Genomic DNA, 13,531 nt, shown 5'->3' with positions numbered 1-13,531 from the left:
AATGTCCCGTTTCTCTGGAAACCTTGTGTACTTCAATTTTTATTTTCTCTCTCACACTCTCTCTACATATTTAGTTGATTTATGTTTCAGATATAAAGTGCACAGACAGTGTGACAATGGTACAGACAAAAAATTATTTTACAGGCTGCTAAATCGCTGTCCTAATTCTTGCCTGGCATGTCATTTCCTACACTTGCTTGTGCTTTATTATTGAGGCTGACGTCACTCTCCCTGAGTCTTTTTGTTCTGCTTTGCTTTTTAGTAGTAGGTGACAGTGAATGTTTCTAGATTGTGCCATGGTCAAACATCAGCCAGTGTCTGGAACTACTGAGATCACTGTTTGTCTTCATTAGCATGTGTTAGCCCAGTAACTGAGAGGGTTCCATATGAATGCGCTCTTCTTGGTAGTTTACAACTTCCTCTCTGTGGCCCACACCGCACACACATCTGTTTACACAGGGCTGGGACACAAAAGTTTGTCTCAGTGACAATGCATATACAGGTACTGGTAGCATAAAAGTCACAAGAGAAGAGGAGGATGCCTTAGAAGAGCAACAGCTGCTGGGGGCAGTTACTTTCATGGAGAGATGCGCCAGGCAGAGGAGATCAGAGGAGCTCACAGCCAGAGAATAGGATCACCTGGGGAGAGGGCACACTTGTGGACAAACCCACCCTCTGGTTCTGCATTCCCACCTCCAGGACTCATAAAGTCATCAAAGTACCAGTAAGACTGGCACTGTCAGCTAAACCTTGGGTAATTCATATAATGACAGGAGTCACATCCATTCACAGACACAAAGGTTCCCTTTGTCAGCCTCTGTCCTCTCTATTTCTGTCTAAAGCATGCTTGGAGAAAAGACCACAGAATAGCCACTAGCTCTTCAAGACTGGAGCTTCAGAATATAAAAACCTACATGAGCTCTTCTTCTTTCTTTGGTCTGAATGAAAGACATACAAGCAGAGATATGCTGAGGACACTAATAGCATGGATGGACAATATGGTGCATGCAAAGATGCCTAAAGTGTTTAGAAGATATCACTGAATTCTTCTGTGTGTCAAGTTAAGAACTAGTGTCAGTGAATCACTGGACAATCACAAGCACAAGTTATCTAACAACTTATTACTGAAGGCATACTGATCATATAGGTGTTCTTAAACATTAATGGAGTTGCAGAGTTCTCTCTTTTGCAGCTCTCTACTGGATGTGAAAGAAATAGTGGAGGGCACTGAGGCAAACACAAGGTCGGCTGTGTTGCCCCTTAATTGTCCTAGTAGCTCTAGCTGCTTGGTGGTGGCCATAATGAGGGCTCTCCGCAGCGTCCGGGATGGGTGAACGCCTCTGCCAGATGCTGACATGGAGCAGATGTGGGAAGTCGCTGGGCGATTTGTTAAGAGGCCGCATCATTGCAGGAGAGGGTAATTACGGCAAGGGACTGTCACTTACTCACAAACAGGCACCACTCCTGCCCGCACACATATGCACGCACAGACACTCTGAGGTAAAGGTCAGTTCGCATATTTGCAACTATCCCAATAACTCCATGTGAATGTGAGTATGCCCTCTAGTGGTAAATGTGATTTGCTTTACTGTACAGAAGGCAGTTTGATTTGGATGCACAGTATGAAAAAGCCATGTAGCTTTCTCTGTAAACAAAACTAAAACATTATGCTTTTGTAATTCCACATGATGAAAGTAGCTCACAGAAGAACATATTTTTGTAGCTTTCTCTGAATGTAGAGCTGCACACGTGGAGCATTTCTATGTGGAGAGAGAGCCAGGCTACACCTGCCATAGTCTCCCTGTGTCACCTGAAGTGGCAGTGCTTTGAAGACAGAGTAAATCTCTATTGACTTCTATCACTGTCTAATCACCTCTATACTCATGACTTGTGTCAGGTATTTGCAGATGCATAGCACTAAATGTATTTATAGGCGTTAAAATTCAGAGGTTAAAATCAGATCAGACAGGAGAGGTTATATAGAGTGACAGTGTATGTTTAGGATCCCACCTTGGAGCATAATTAAGTGGCCTGAATTAAATGGATATTCCAGTGTTTGTTGTGAAACTACAACCTTCTTTAAAAATGTTTTCACACACACACACACACACACACACACACACACACACACTTGCACCTATGTGCGATATGGGCCTGAGCAGATGTGAAGTCCTGTCAGTCAATGCTCACATTAATTGTTCATTGTTCTCAGAAGGTCATGTCATAATTCATTAACACTTAACGAGTCCCCTGGTGCCACCTGCACGCCTTCCCTCGATTGCCCGTTAAATTACGAGCAACTCTCACGCTCACCGCACACAACAATGAGGATGTATTCTGTACGTAAAGGAGAGGGCTATTAGTTACATTATTTAAATAGCCCACTTTAAAGCTGAGGGTGGGGGTAACTTTATGAAGGGCAATTAAGCCCTAACCATAATTGATATTTCATCCTCTTCACAATTAGAAAATATAAATAGTGTGTCTGGGATTAATGGTTATGGGTGTTTAGAGGGAGCGAGGCATGGGCAGAGCTGACTGAGCATGGCTGATTGAGTGAAAGGAGCCAGAGCCAGATTCATCTCTATTTGGGGAGGAAACAGATTGTGTTTGTCCCTTTAACACACACCACTTCACCCTCTGCTACCCTCCCTGTGAATTCGGCTGTCCTTGCTGGTCTGTAGTTAGACATGCTCCCAGTTCTAAAGCTGTTATCACTGCTGGCTGATCTGTGAATTTGACTGTGAAACAGTGCCGATGTGTGGTCTACAATCTTAATCCAGTCTTGGCATGCTCTACAGTGAAAAGGGATAAGTATGATAAGTATGTGTTTAATATCCAGTATATCAGGCAACTTAAAAGCAGGACAGTTACAGTTTTATTTTTATTATATATATCTCTCAAATGTTATATCTAATGACACCAGATCTTATGCTGTCTGTGAGTTTAGTTTATATTCTTTGTATATAGTTTTCACATGTAGTTTGCATATCATTTTACAGATTGGTTATACCTTTCAGGGCATTTGCTTACAGGTCTATCCTACTTCTAAAATTAGTTAAACTATAGGTCTATGTCTGATATACTTTTTCCTACATAGTTCCCCTATTATATTTACCAATGGTGCTGCAACATGGACCCTATATCAAAGCTGAATATAAGCTACACATTACACATCATCTGACATACCTGTAATAGAATTATTGGCCAAAGTAGTCTCATTATCTAGAGTATAATTCTTCCTCATCTCTTCCAATTTCTCTATACTACTGTGGTTTCTGAAAAGCAGAAGCTGTAAGCATGGCAGAGACACATGCATACAGATGAAAATCCCTCAATTTTATTGCAATGGGTTTTGGAACTTCTGTGAAAGGTACTCACTGGCAACTTTGTGGAGAAGGTGAGGTATACCGAGAGGATGATTGTCTGCTGTGTTTAGACAGCAGTTGCTATGAAGGCCTCCTGTAGCACTGGTCTCTAATGACTGCACTGTAATTGCTATAGTATAAGCTGGATCAGTAAAACCTCGCTAATCAATAAAGTCTTCATCAGCCATTTCCCCCTGTGATTCCCCTTCATTTCTACCCTAATTGCTCTGTTTCTTCCTATATGATTCAGTGCTGTGAGCAAGGTGTGTGTGTGTCCCTATGTGAAATGTTCCATTTAAACTCATATCTTTCTATACCTTCAAGACAGCACTAGATTGCAAAATACTTTAGCAACACATTACTGATATACACTATACAATATACAAAAACTTCTTCTTTATCAGACTATCCCCTATTCAAGAGAGCTTTTGCTCTTATTCTTATGCTTGAAGTTGCAACAAGTCCATATGAAATAATTTCATATTCCACTGTTCCCTGAATCCTTAAAGGTGATGCTTGAACAGGAATATAAATTTATTATTACAATTTAATTATCTACAAATTTAGTTTATCTACAAATCTATACTTTCAAAATTTCAAAATCCACTGAGAATTTGGAGGTCAGCAAGTATCTTTCAGGTTCTTCTAGTAGCTAAATAGTCACTATGAAGGCATCTGATTTTTTCAAATGATTGAAAAATATTCAACTATCTCTGCAGTGTTTCTTTGGCAAAAAGATCATGCTTAAAAAATGAATATAGATATGGATTGATATTGACAATTTTGTAATATAGAAGGACAGACACTTACATAATGTCATAGTTACCAGAGCACTAGACCAGGACATTTATCATCAGTGCATGTGACAGGATGACAGCACAACCCGGCTCACCTTGGTCTGGAACGTACGGTTCACACCCAACAGCTCTCATCATGTCCTCTGGCATAGAAAGAATTATGGGTCAATTAAGCCTCAGAGAGAGAGATGACCATTGACAACCTCTGTTCCACCCTCCCCCACCACTAGAGGTTGACCTTTGTGATTTTTCTTGCAAGGAGAGCAGAGTCATTGTGTAGGGTTTTGTGTGTGTGTGTGTGTGTGTGCGCGCGTGTGTGTGTGTTTGTAGTCGAGTGTGTTTGGTGTGTGTATTATGCAGTACTAAATGGGCACTCATGTGTAGTGATGCTTACACGACCCATCCTGTCACTCTGGAGTATATGGGGTCGACTGCCCATGCTTATTTACAACCAGTGAAGGGCTATAATCACTAAAGGAGTCTAAATTAGTCCACAGTTTTGTTTGTATTTACGAGTTTACAAACTAAGAACCGAAGGTCAAGTGAATAAAAATTATCTATCTTCACTATCTTTCTCTCTCCCCTTGTGTGTATGTGTGTGTGTGTGTGTGTGTGTGTGTGTGTGTGTGTGTGTGTAATCAGATATTTGGAAAGAAAGTAGCAGTGGTTTCAGACCAAACATTAAGCTACATTAGTTTATTTAATAGCTCGAAATATACAGCAAACCTTGCTAGAATATAAGGCCATGTGATGTGCAGTCATTTACTTTGATGATGCTTGATTTATATCCACATATAATTCATGGTTGTTCTAGAGCAAGAACTGAGCTTGAGTAGTGAACCCAATACATCTCAAGGGTGCGATTTTTATCGACATTTCCCATTATCAGCTCTTTGAGTTTATAGAGACAGTCATAAATACCTACTTCTGATTTGATTGTTCTGTATGGTATGAAGACATCAATTGTCAAACAGAGGCCGGTGGGTCAGTTGCACTGAAAAATAGGTTCACTAACTTTTTGAAGGAGACTTAGATGGCATGCATTAAGTCAGAAATGTGGTTTCAGAACCTAAGTCAAGCCTTTTACAGGACACATGTGTTTGGGGGTCAAACATGGATTAACAACACTGGGCACGGCCTTTGGATTCAAGTGGGTAATGAGTAAAACTTTCATGTAGAATAAGGTAGCTCAACAGAATAAAACATTCCAGAAGCTATTGTTAGTGGGTGCTGGAACGAGGGCATGTGTAAGAGACGTGCCTGTTAGATGTTTTATCCATACTGATATGCTTTTGTGTCAGCTCGTGTATTTAGTTTAGGTAGGTGTAATACAAGTTAAATAAACCTACATCTAAAACATGTGAAAAGAAAGCGTATATATATATAGTTATTAAATATATTAAATAAATAAATAGCCTACCTCAAGTACTGTGCGTTGGTTAACCGCATTCCCATGAACGCGACCACTATCATTCTTTGACAGACACGATTCTACCAAGTAACGGTGTTACAGTAGTGAAGACGCAGCCAATCAGCATACAGTTTGAATGCATCGCTAAGAAAAGCGTTCAATAAAACAACCCGACCTTCAGGAAGCGTCTAACCTGCCTTGCCAGAAGCGGAGCGAGCAAGAAGAAAAGCCTATTCTCGTAAAGGTAGCTGCAGTGAGATCCGGGGTTTTTCTGTGATTCGATCTAAAGAAAACCTTCAAAGGCTTTTCATGCTTTTGAGACAACAAAGACATTTTACAGGTAAATGTCTTTTTATTCGAATGTACTTTAGATATGACTAGCTGTGGTCTCGGCTAGTCTGGTCTTTTATTGTAAGATACAGTATTGTAGCATGAATACGCAATCCTGCGATTAATTCATTCATTGTCGATTCATTTTTAGGTAACGTCAGTTTTGCGTCTTTCTTTCCTCTGTCTTCCTCATTCATTAAGATTTAACTGCGGAAAATATTTTATATGTGCACCCTGCGCAGCAGCCTATCAAGACTCCTGTGGCTATATATTTTTACCATTCCGTTACCACTGACACAGGGTTGTGGGTCTCCGTAGACCACTTAACGAGATGCCAGTCTACCGCGTTTGTACGCAATAGGTTACATACAACGCCTCTTCTGTGTAATCAAGACGGATCGTTGTGAAAATATTAGCAATAATATATTAACAATGATATTAGTATAGCCAATAGCGCTACTGTTCATTAAGCAGGCAGTTACGCATATTACTGCTTATTGCATGTGAAATGTGCAAAAACTTGTAACGTCCTGTCTTAATGTTACTGTGTAGCCTGTACGAGGAGGGTGGTGGAGGTATGACATTGACGAGGGGTTCCTTTACTTACTCCACTGGAGAGGAGTACAGTGGCGAGTGGAAGGAAGGCAAGTAGTTATTCAAAAGAAGACAACAAGATTACAGCAGTTCATTTTAAAAAGGCTCTTTTACCATGTTCTTTTATGTTAGGACATTGTCATAGTGTTGCCTGCCCGCATAGCAGACTCAACGTAGCAGTTGTTTGGCTTGTATGCTAACCTATGCTTCTTACAGAAAGAAAATATTAATAGTGTTATTAACCGTAACAAATGCCTAGCACCACTATCGCTACGGTGCCCGTGAAGACCAAGTGAAAAGGCAACGCACTGCAGATGCACAAAGCATATTCAACAAAACGAAAACATGCCTGCTACATTTCCAAAACGCGGTGCAAATTTTAAAAACGTAGAAACGCTGCAAATCCAGTCACATGACAAGTTCATCCTTTCTAGGTATCCCCCGGAAACAACACTTTCACCTGGCTCTCCTTAGTTGCGTTGTGAGTGGATGTGTATTGTTTCTGAATTTGCACGTGTTATCTTGATGAATATGCTTTGTGTATTTGCAGCGCTTTTTTTTTAAATTTCCAGCACTATGGGTACCTTGTATCATAATGGAACATCTCGGCCACGTAAACTGTCTTGGACAATAATAGGCCTTAAATTTAAAAAAAATAAAAAAATAAATAAATCCAATAATAACCAGTGAGTGATGACCATTCTTCAGAAATCAGCATCTCCACTTCTGGATATCTATGCCATGTACAACATGACCTTGCATAATAGGCCTAATTAGTTCATGCCAAAGAAACATTTTTTGCCAAAAGGCCAAATAATTTAAAAAGTTTTCAGTAGATCATAGCCATGAGATGCAGTACAGAATCTGACAAATGCAGCAATTTGGTAAAATAACACTCAAGATGAGAAGTTAAATTAGCCAATGTGCTTTTACATCCTTTTAAACTACTTACAAACAATATATCCAAACTTCTAAAGTATTTAATCACCTCATATTTGACCATTCTATCCTCTTCAGTAAATGTGGTATCTTAATTTCTTTGCCCTGCCACTGTGTATGCTATTCAGGAAAGCGACATGGTGTAGGGCAGCTGAAGTTCTCTGATGGTACCTCTTATAAGGGCCACTTTGAGAATGGCCTGTTCCATGGTTGTGGGGTGCTAATGTTTCCTGATGGGTCCAGGTGAGGGAGTATTTAATAAAATTATCCTTAGACATTATCCTTATCTTATGTTATTGAGTCCTCAGACTAGTTAGCCTGACATAAATGGTTTTATGGTCTACTGTGTTTTTTATGAACTGTGTTCTTTATGAACCATTCAACATGGTTTACTTCTTACCCAAAGGTATGAGGGTGAGTTTGCCCAGGGAAAATTCCAAGGTGTTGGAGTCTTCAGCAGATTTGATGGGATGAAGTTTGAAGGGGAATTCAAAAATGGTCGTGTGGAGGGATATGGTACATTTTTTACCTTCCTTTTGTTGGTCATGATTCCAACTAACATGAGATCTTTACTTAGTCTTTAAAGGAAATACACTTAATGTATGTAGATTTGGGATTAACAATCATAAAATGTTCCATTTGAATTTTAAAGGAGAATATATATCAAAGCATGGTTATATCTAAATGGGAATACTTTATTATGTCTCTTGAATTTTATAGTGTTTTTTTAATTTTTTTTTTTGTTATAACCATAATTTAAAAAATACTAGAAAATCATGTTGCTTAAGTAGTTATGCAAAATTATGTTGCTTAAGTTATCATGCTGTGATTCAAATATTACTTTTGCTGCCTGAAGAGATCAGTGTTTTTGTTGATCTCATACAAATTTTTCAAAATAAAGTTACATACACCATAGCATTTCAAAGTCAGTTAGCCTTTGCAAGATCATGATACAAGAGCCTTAGTTTCCATCTTCAATTTGATAGAGGAGTTAATCCACATAGAACGCTGCCCAGCATCTGAAACTGAACCACAGCAAGACAGAGCTATTACACATTCCCAGTGATTCCTCCCCACAAGATCTTCCTATCTCCTTTGAGAACTCGCTTATCATGCCATCAGAAAATACTAGAAATCTAACCATTGTCTTGAACAACCAGCTAATATTCTCTAACCATGTTACTAACATGACCCTAATGTACCAGTTTCTCTTACATAACATCAGGAGGATTCGTGGATTTATTTCCAGAAATGCCACTCATTTACTTGTCCATCCTTTGTCATCTCAAGACTGGTCTTCTGCAGCTCATTTTTGGCAGGCCTACCTGCAAACAGAATGCAGAATGCAGTTGTATGACTCATTCATACTGCATGATTCATTGGTTTCTGGTTGTTGCCACATCACATACAAAGCCAAAAAAGGGCTCATACCTAAATGCCCTTTTCTCTCACCACACCATATTGTGCACCTTTCATGCCTCTAATACAGCATGACTTCAACCAAAGCCCCTTAAGAGATAGGAAAGACACTTTTTCTGTACTAGCAGCCAGATGGTAAACTGAACTCCCATTATCTGTCAGTATCTCTGAATTACATGCTGTTTTTAAATATAAAGACCCACCTTTTCAAAAAGCACTTGAATGAGCCATAGCTATTTTGAGGCAAATGATTAATCACCAGTCCCTCACTTCTCTACATAAAAAAAAATAATAATAAAAAATAATAAAAAAAAACTTCATTTGCAGAAATGGGTCAAATTGCTTGAGAACTAACATTTCTATGTATGAATGGGGAAACTGAGTATGAATGAGGAAATGAACATCTTATGTGTTGTGTTGGCTTTCTTTGCAGGCCTATTGACATTTCCAGATGGTTCCCATGGCATTCCACGGAATGAGGGCGTCTTTTCCAATAACAAGCTTCTGAAACGGGAAAAGAGCCAGGCGGTGGTACAGAGGGCCAGGAGCTCGGCTTCCACAGCCCGCGGGCTCTCTGTATGACAGAAAACCCCTCTACCCCGACCCCCATTTCCCAACTGCTGCTCTCATATGAACTCCCCAATCTCTACTCCTAATGCAGTGGCAAAGGTCAAAGAGCTGAAGTGCTTGTGGATCTGCACATAGGTGCTCCCTCACTGTGTATGTTCCAGCAGACCCTCAGGATTGGATAACAGGGTTTCCTTTCCCTTCTCACTGTCTCTTTCTCTTACTCAGTGCTGCTCTGCCTTGGTTGCCTATGGCTTAAAAAATAAAAAAATAAGCAAGGTTCTTGCTGCCACCTAGTTGAGAACCTTTGGACGTGGACAAACCAAAGTCACCATCAACAACATGGGACTTCAGAGTGGTGCAAAAGCAGGAGTGTGCGTGTGTGTGTGTGTGTGTGTGTGTGTGTGTGTGTGTGTGTGTGTGTGTAGAACCAGTTTATTTGCCTTTGTGAGACAGTGATTGTGCACCTTCCGTATCACATTATTTATGTAATAAGTTCATCATTACATCTTTTATTTAAATGCTATTTTAAGCACTTTCTTATACTTGGAGAAAAAACTGTTTGCCTTGTTTAATTTAAAAGTATATAAAAACACATTTCTTAAATGTGCATTATACCACATGAAAAAATACATTATATAACCAGTATTAATTTTAGAAATTATCAGAACTATGAAGTAGACTTATTTTGAGATTGTACAAAGTTGATGTACTTTTAACCAAAATCAGGTAGTCCAGGCTATGAAGTTTACATGGGTGTTCCTTCTGACCATATTCACGTTAAACACTAGTATGTCTATAATATCAGGATCACTGATGATAGAAGGACAGTTTTGTACTCAGATTATGTTAATTGTAAATAATGAATTTGCATTGTAATATGTATTGGGCAGTTAAAAAGTACTAGTGTTTCTCTCATATGAATTCATTATTGAGGACACTTAAAAGGCGGAATAAATATTTATTGAATAAATATAGCTGATTATTTAAAATGTTCTACCTTGTAAATCCAACTTTTTTTTTTTTCAGAGATTTTGGTTGATTAGCTAACTAGTTACATATTTGTACCATGCCTAGTATCAATGAGAGGAGCTTAATGATCACTTTATCAGATACTCTGACACTGAAATGTGTATTATTTTTGGTATTTACTTGAACAGAATGGGATTAGAGTCGAATTGGAGAAAATATGTATTTTCTTCTGACTTCTGAGAGGAATAAAAGATTTTAAGAAAGTACTCAGCAAGTGATATTGCTTTAATTGGTAAGAAATTAGACATTCAATTCCTTATTGAATCACTGTCATCATTCCACTAAGTTCAAGTACTCTGCTCATCAATAGTCTTATTTATGCATGTTTCAAATTAAATGTCTAACATTATATTTCATTTCACCCTTGCAAATATGTGATCCTTTTTCCTAGGTCTAGTGATCCTCATAAATAAGATTCTATGTACCAGTATTTGCTTGAGACAGACCATTTGGGGGAAAAAACAAAACAAAACAAAACAAAAACAGGTCACGCTTTGCCCTCCAGTGGTAATTCCATGAAATTGCATGGAAAATCGTGTCAAGTGTACTGTACAATACTGAAAGAAATTTTAGTTCATTTTGGTTTTGTTCCTTTTAGTGAAATGTTTTCTTTATAGCACATCTTTGAAGCAATCGTTGGTGGTCTACACCTGAGATACAACAACATTTTTATTTGTTCTAGATCACTGAATCATAGCTGAGTTAAGTAGGTATCAGCAGTCGTCTATGTCACATCAGTATTGACCCCAGTCTTTTCCAGATCATTAGTACTGATAATGTTATTGCACTGTGGGAAATTTTTGTTCAGTATAGATATGCTGTTGTATTTACAATGGGAAAAAAATTCAATTCAAGCTTAGAAACTAAGACATTTATAATTAAATAAGAATGAACGTTACCTATTAATATTGCACTTATATAAAACCTAAATTCCACTCTGTAGGCTGGCATAGTTTACAAAAGACATTGCCAGTGGTCAAGGGACATTTTTGGTATATAGTGAATTTGAGGCTGACGGAGCAGAAGATTTTTCTCTGTATATTTTTAATGCGCAAGGTTTTAAAGAAAGACAGAGCTGACCTGTGGGACTGACTCTGTGGGACTGCACCATAAGTATATTGATTTCACCTGTGCAAAATGGTACCACCTGATAATACCAAGAAACTGCACAAATGCCTCATCACAATGGCTACTGTTAAGTTAGAGACAAAGCAGTAATCCTAACCATGTTTCTTCTGTTTTCTACAAACACAGCCTGTAACATTTGTACATTAATGCAGGTAACTGTAAGCAAACCTTGAAATGCATATATAACTAACCATTTTAATCACACTTCCAGCCATTAAAGAATTACTGCATTTGACCTTTATGTTAGTTGATTACGAATCAACGTAATGTGTTTAGTTGTACATTTACCCGAGCAAGACAAGGCTACAAACAAGAATGTTATAAAATATAGACTTCATACCTGCTTGAAGTGCTTAAATATTTTATATATGGTATTAGGATTATTAAACCAAACTGATATTTAATGAAAAAAATTGTCAAATTTATAGCATAAATTGAGAAACTGTAACCAAAAGATCTTGAGTTGTCATGGTTAGTCCTTCCCAGCTTCCATGTTCTATGGTTTCCCTGTCTTGTGTGCTTTGGTTCCATTCCTTAGTTTGGTTTTCCATGCCCATCATTACTTTCACCTGTTCCTCTGTTTGGATGTGTTAGAAAGCGCGTCTGTTTTTCGAAATCTGCATTTGTTAGTTCATGTGTTATCTTAACTGTGTGTTATTTCCTAGTCTCTGTTGTAGCCTGCTTCCCCCGTTTGCCTTCGTGTGCTTTGGTTTAGTTTATCATGTATCCTAGTACTCTACATATTGGCTCTATGACCCTGTACTACGACTCTGGATTTGCCCCTAATAAATCTCGCTCTTCTCCGCACTTGCGTCCGCCTCCATACCACTCACCATTACATAAGTACTTTGACAGAAGCACTTTATAAGCAATCTGAAATGTTCAAGAGTAACCTGCATTTACATTGCTTATGCTCTTTATACTTGTAGATAAAATACTTTTAAAAAGTCTCTAAAGGTTGTAGCGCACACATAAAATATTGCTCAGGCTTCTGTATAGGGCCATGCAAATTCTATAACTAAGACAAGCAAAAGACAAGCAACAAAAACAACTCAATAACAAGTACCAATGCAGCAGCAGAGGAGGAGCATTTATCCTTTCCCATGTGGACACCAGTCTCTCAACTTGAGTGAATCAGGCTCACTTAGTGGGAGGGAAGTGCAAAGTTCAGGCCACTCCTGCCTCTTTCATCGGCTGCAGATTCTCCAGCATCTCCTTTGTGTCACAATAATGCCCTCCTGCTATCCTCAGAGCTGTGTCCATTAACCTCAGTCAAACATACCTGAGAATTACATTGCCCTTTTCAGTTTTTGGTGGGACCAGAACCATCACATTCTAGCATCTTGCAATACTTACAGCATTCTTCATTCTCATGTCTGCTTCAGCCGGTACAAGCAACTTGACGATTTTGTATTGGTTAAGTATACAGTGCAGTGTTCCACTCCTTAAAAACAATCAAACTGGGTTATGGTAATACTAATAAGTGTAAGGTATTTCAGGCTAAAACCTATTGTGAACCTCATAATGCCTGATTTTGGCATTAACTCTGACACTGCTTGCCAATAGGTGCTTCACAATGTCCAGCTGCCCAATCCTGGTAGCCACAAGTAAAGGTGTGCTCGTGACTTGTGGAGATGGGCAAACATGAGCTAATGTAAAGACTGCACTGCATTCAATGGGTCCTGGTCCCTTTACTACTCACACTATTTTTCTCCCTTCTATTCTAATCAGTTTATTTTCTTGTTACTGTGTCTGTCTTAAAGTAAGCTCCTGCCAAGAGTAATTCCTCATGGATGGAATTTTACTTGGGCAATAAAAGCAACTGTGATTCTGAACCTGATGTCATCACCTTGTCTTTGGCATTTAGGTTAGCACCCCTGCTGCACAGGACCCCTGCATGCCCAGTGAACAGCTGGGCAAATCAGATGAGAGGATGACAGAAGAAA

General features: G+C 38.8%; 1 protein-coding gene across 3 annotated transcripts; it reads left to right on the top strand.

Moving 5' to 3' along the window:
* Positions 1 to 5,372: 5,372 nt before the first annotated feature.
* Positions 5,373 to 10,398, top strand: morn4 (MORN repeat containing 4). Of its 3 annotated transcripts, XM_027024322.3 has the most exons (5): positions 5,376 to 5,916; positions 6,459 to 6,550; positions 7,568 to 7,682; positions 7,846 to 7,955; positions 9,292 to 10,398. In XM_027024322.3, the coding sequence occupies exons 2-5, from the start codon at positions 6,484 to 6,486 to the stop codon at positions 9,438 to 9,440; spliced, it is 441 nt and encodes a 146-aa protein (XP_026880123.1). In that variant the 5' UTR covers positions 5,376 to 5,916; positions 6,459 to 6,483; the 3' UTR covers positions 9,441 to 10,398. The 3 variants fall into 3 exon arrangements, with proteins under 3 accessions (XP_081581072.1, XP_026880123.1, XP_026880057.1); XM_081724946.1 differs by lacking the exon at positions 6,459 to 6,550 and having other exon boundaries at positions 5,373 to 5,916; XM_027024256.3 differs by lacking the exon at positions 5,376 to 5,916 and having other exon boundaries at positions 6,206 to 6,550.
* Positions 10,399 to 13,531: the final 3,133 nt, after the last annotated feature.

The sequence above is a fragment of the Electrophorus electricus genome, chromosome 12 (genome assembly GCF_041902795.1).
Source record: "Electrophorus electricus isolate QZ-2024a chromosome 12, ASM4190279v1, whole genome shotgun sequence".
NCBI lineage: Eukaryota > Metazoa > Chordata > Actinopteri > Gymnotiformes > Gymnotidae > Electrophorus > Electrophorus electricus.
This window is presented reverse-complemented; position numbering and strand designations above follow the sequence as displayed.

Bases quoted from the DNA above. Each gene is read 5' to 3' on its own strand.
- morn4 (XM_027024256.3), top strand. From the start codon at position 6,445: ATGTTACTGTGTAGCCTGTACGAGGAGGGTGGTGGAGGTATGACATTG. The intron at 6,551-7,567 runs GCAAGTAGTTAT...TATGCTATTCAG, and splicing joins CAGTGGCGAGTGGAAGGAAG to GAAAGCGACATGGTGTAGGG. The intron at 7,956-9,291 runs GTACATTTTTTA...CTTTCTTTGCAG, and splicing joins TGGTCGTGTGGAGGGATATG to GCCTATTGACATTTCCAGAT.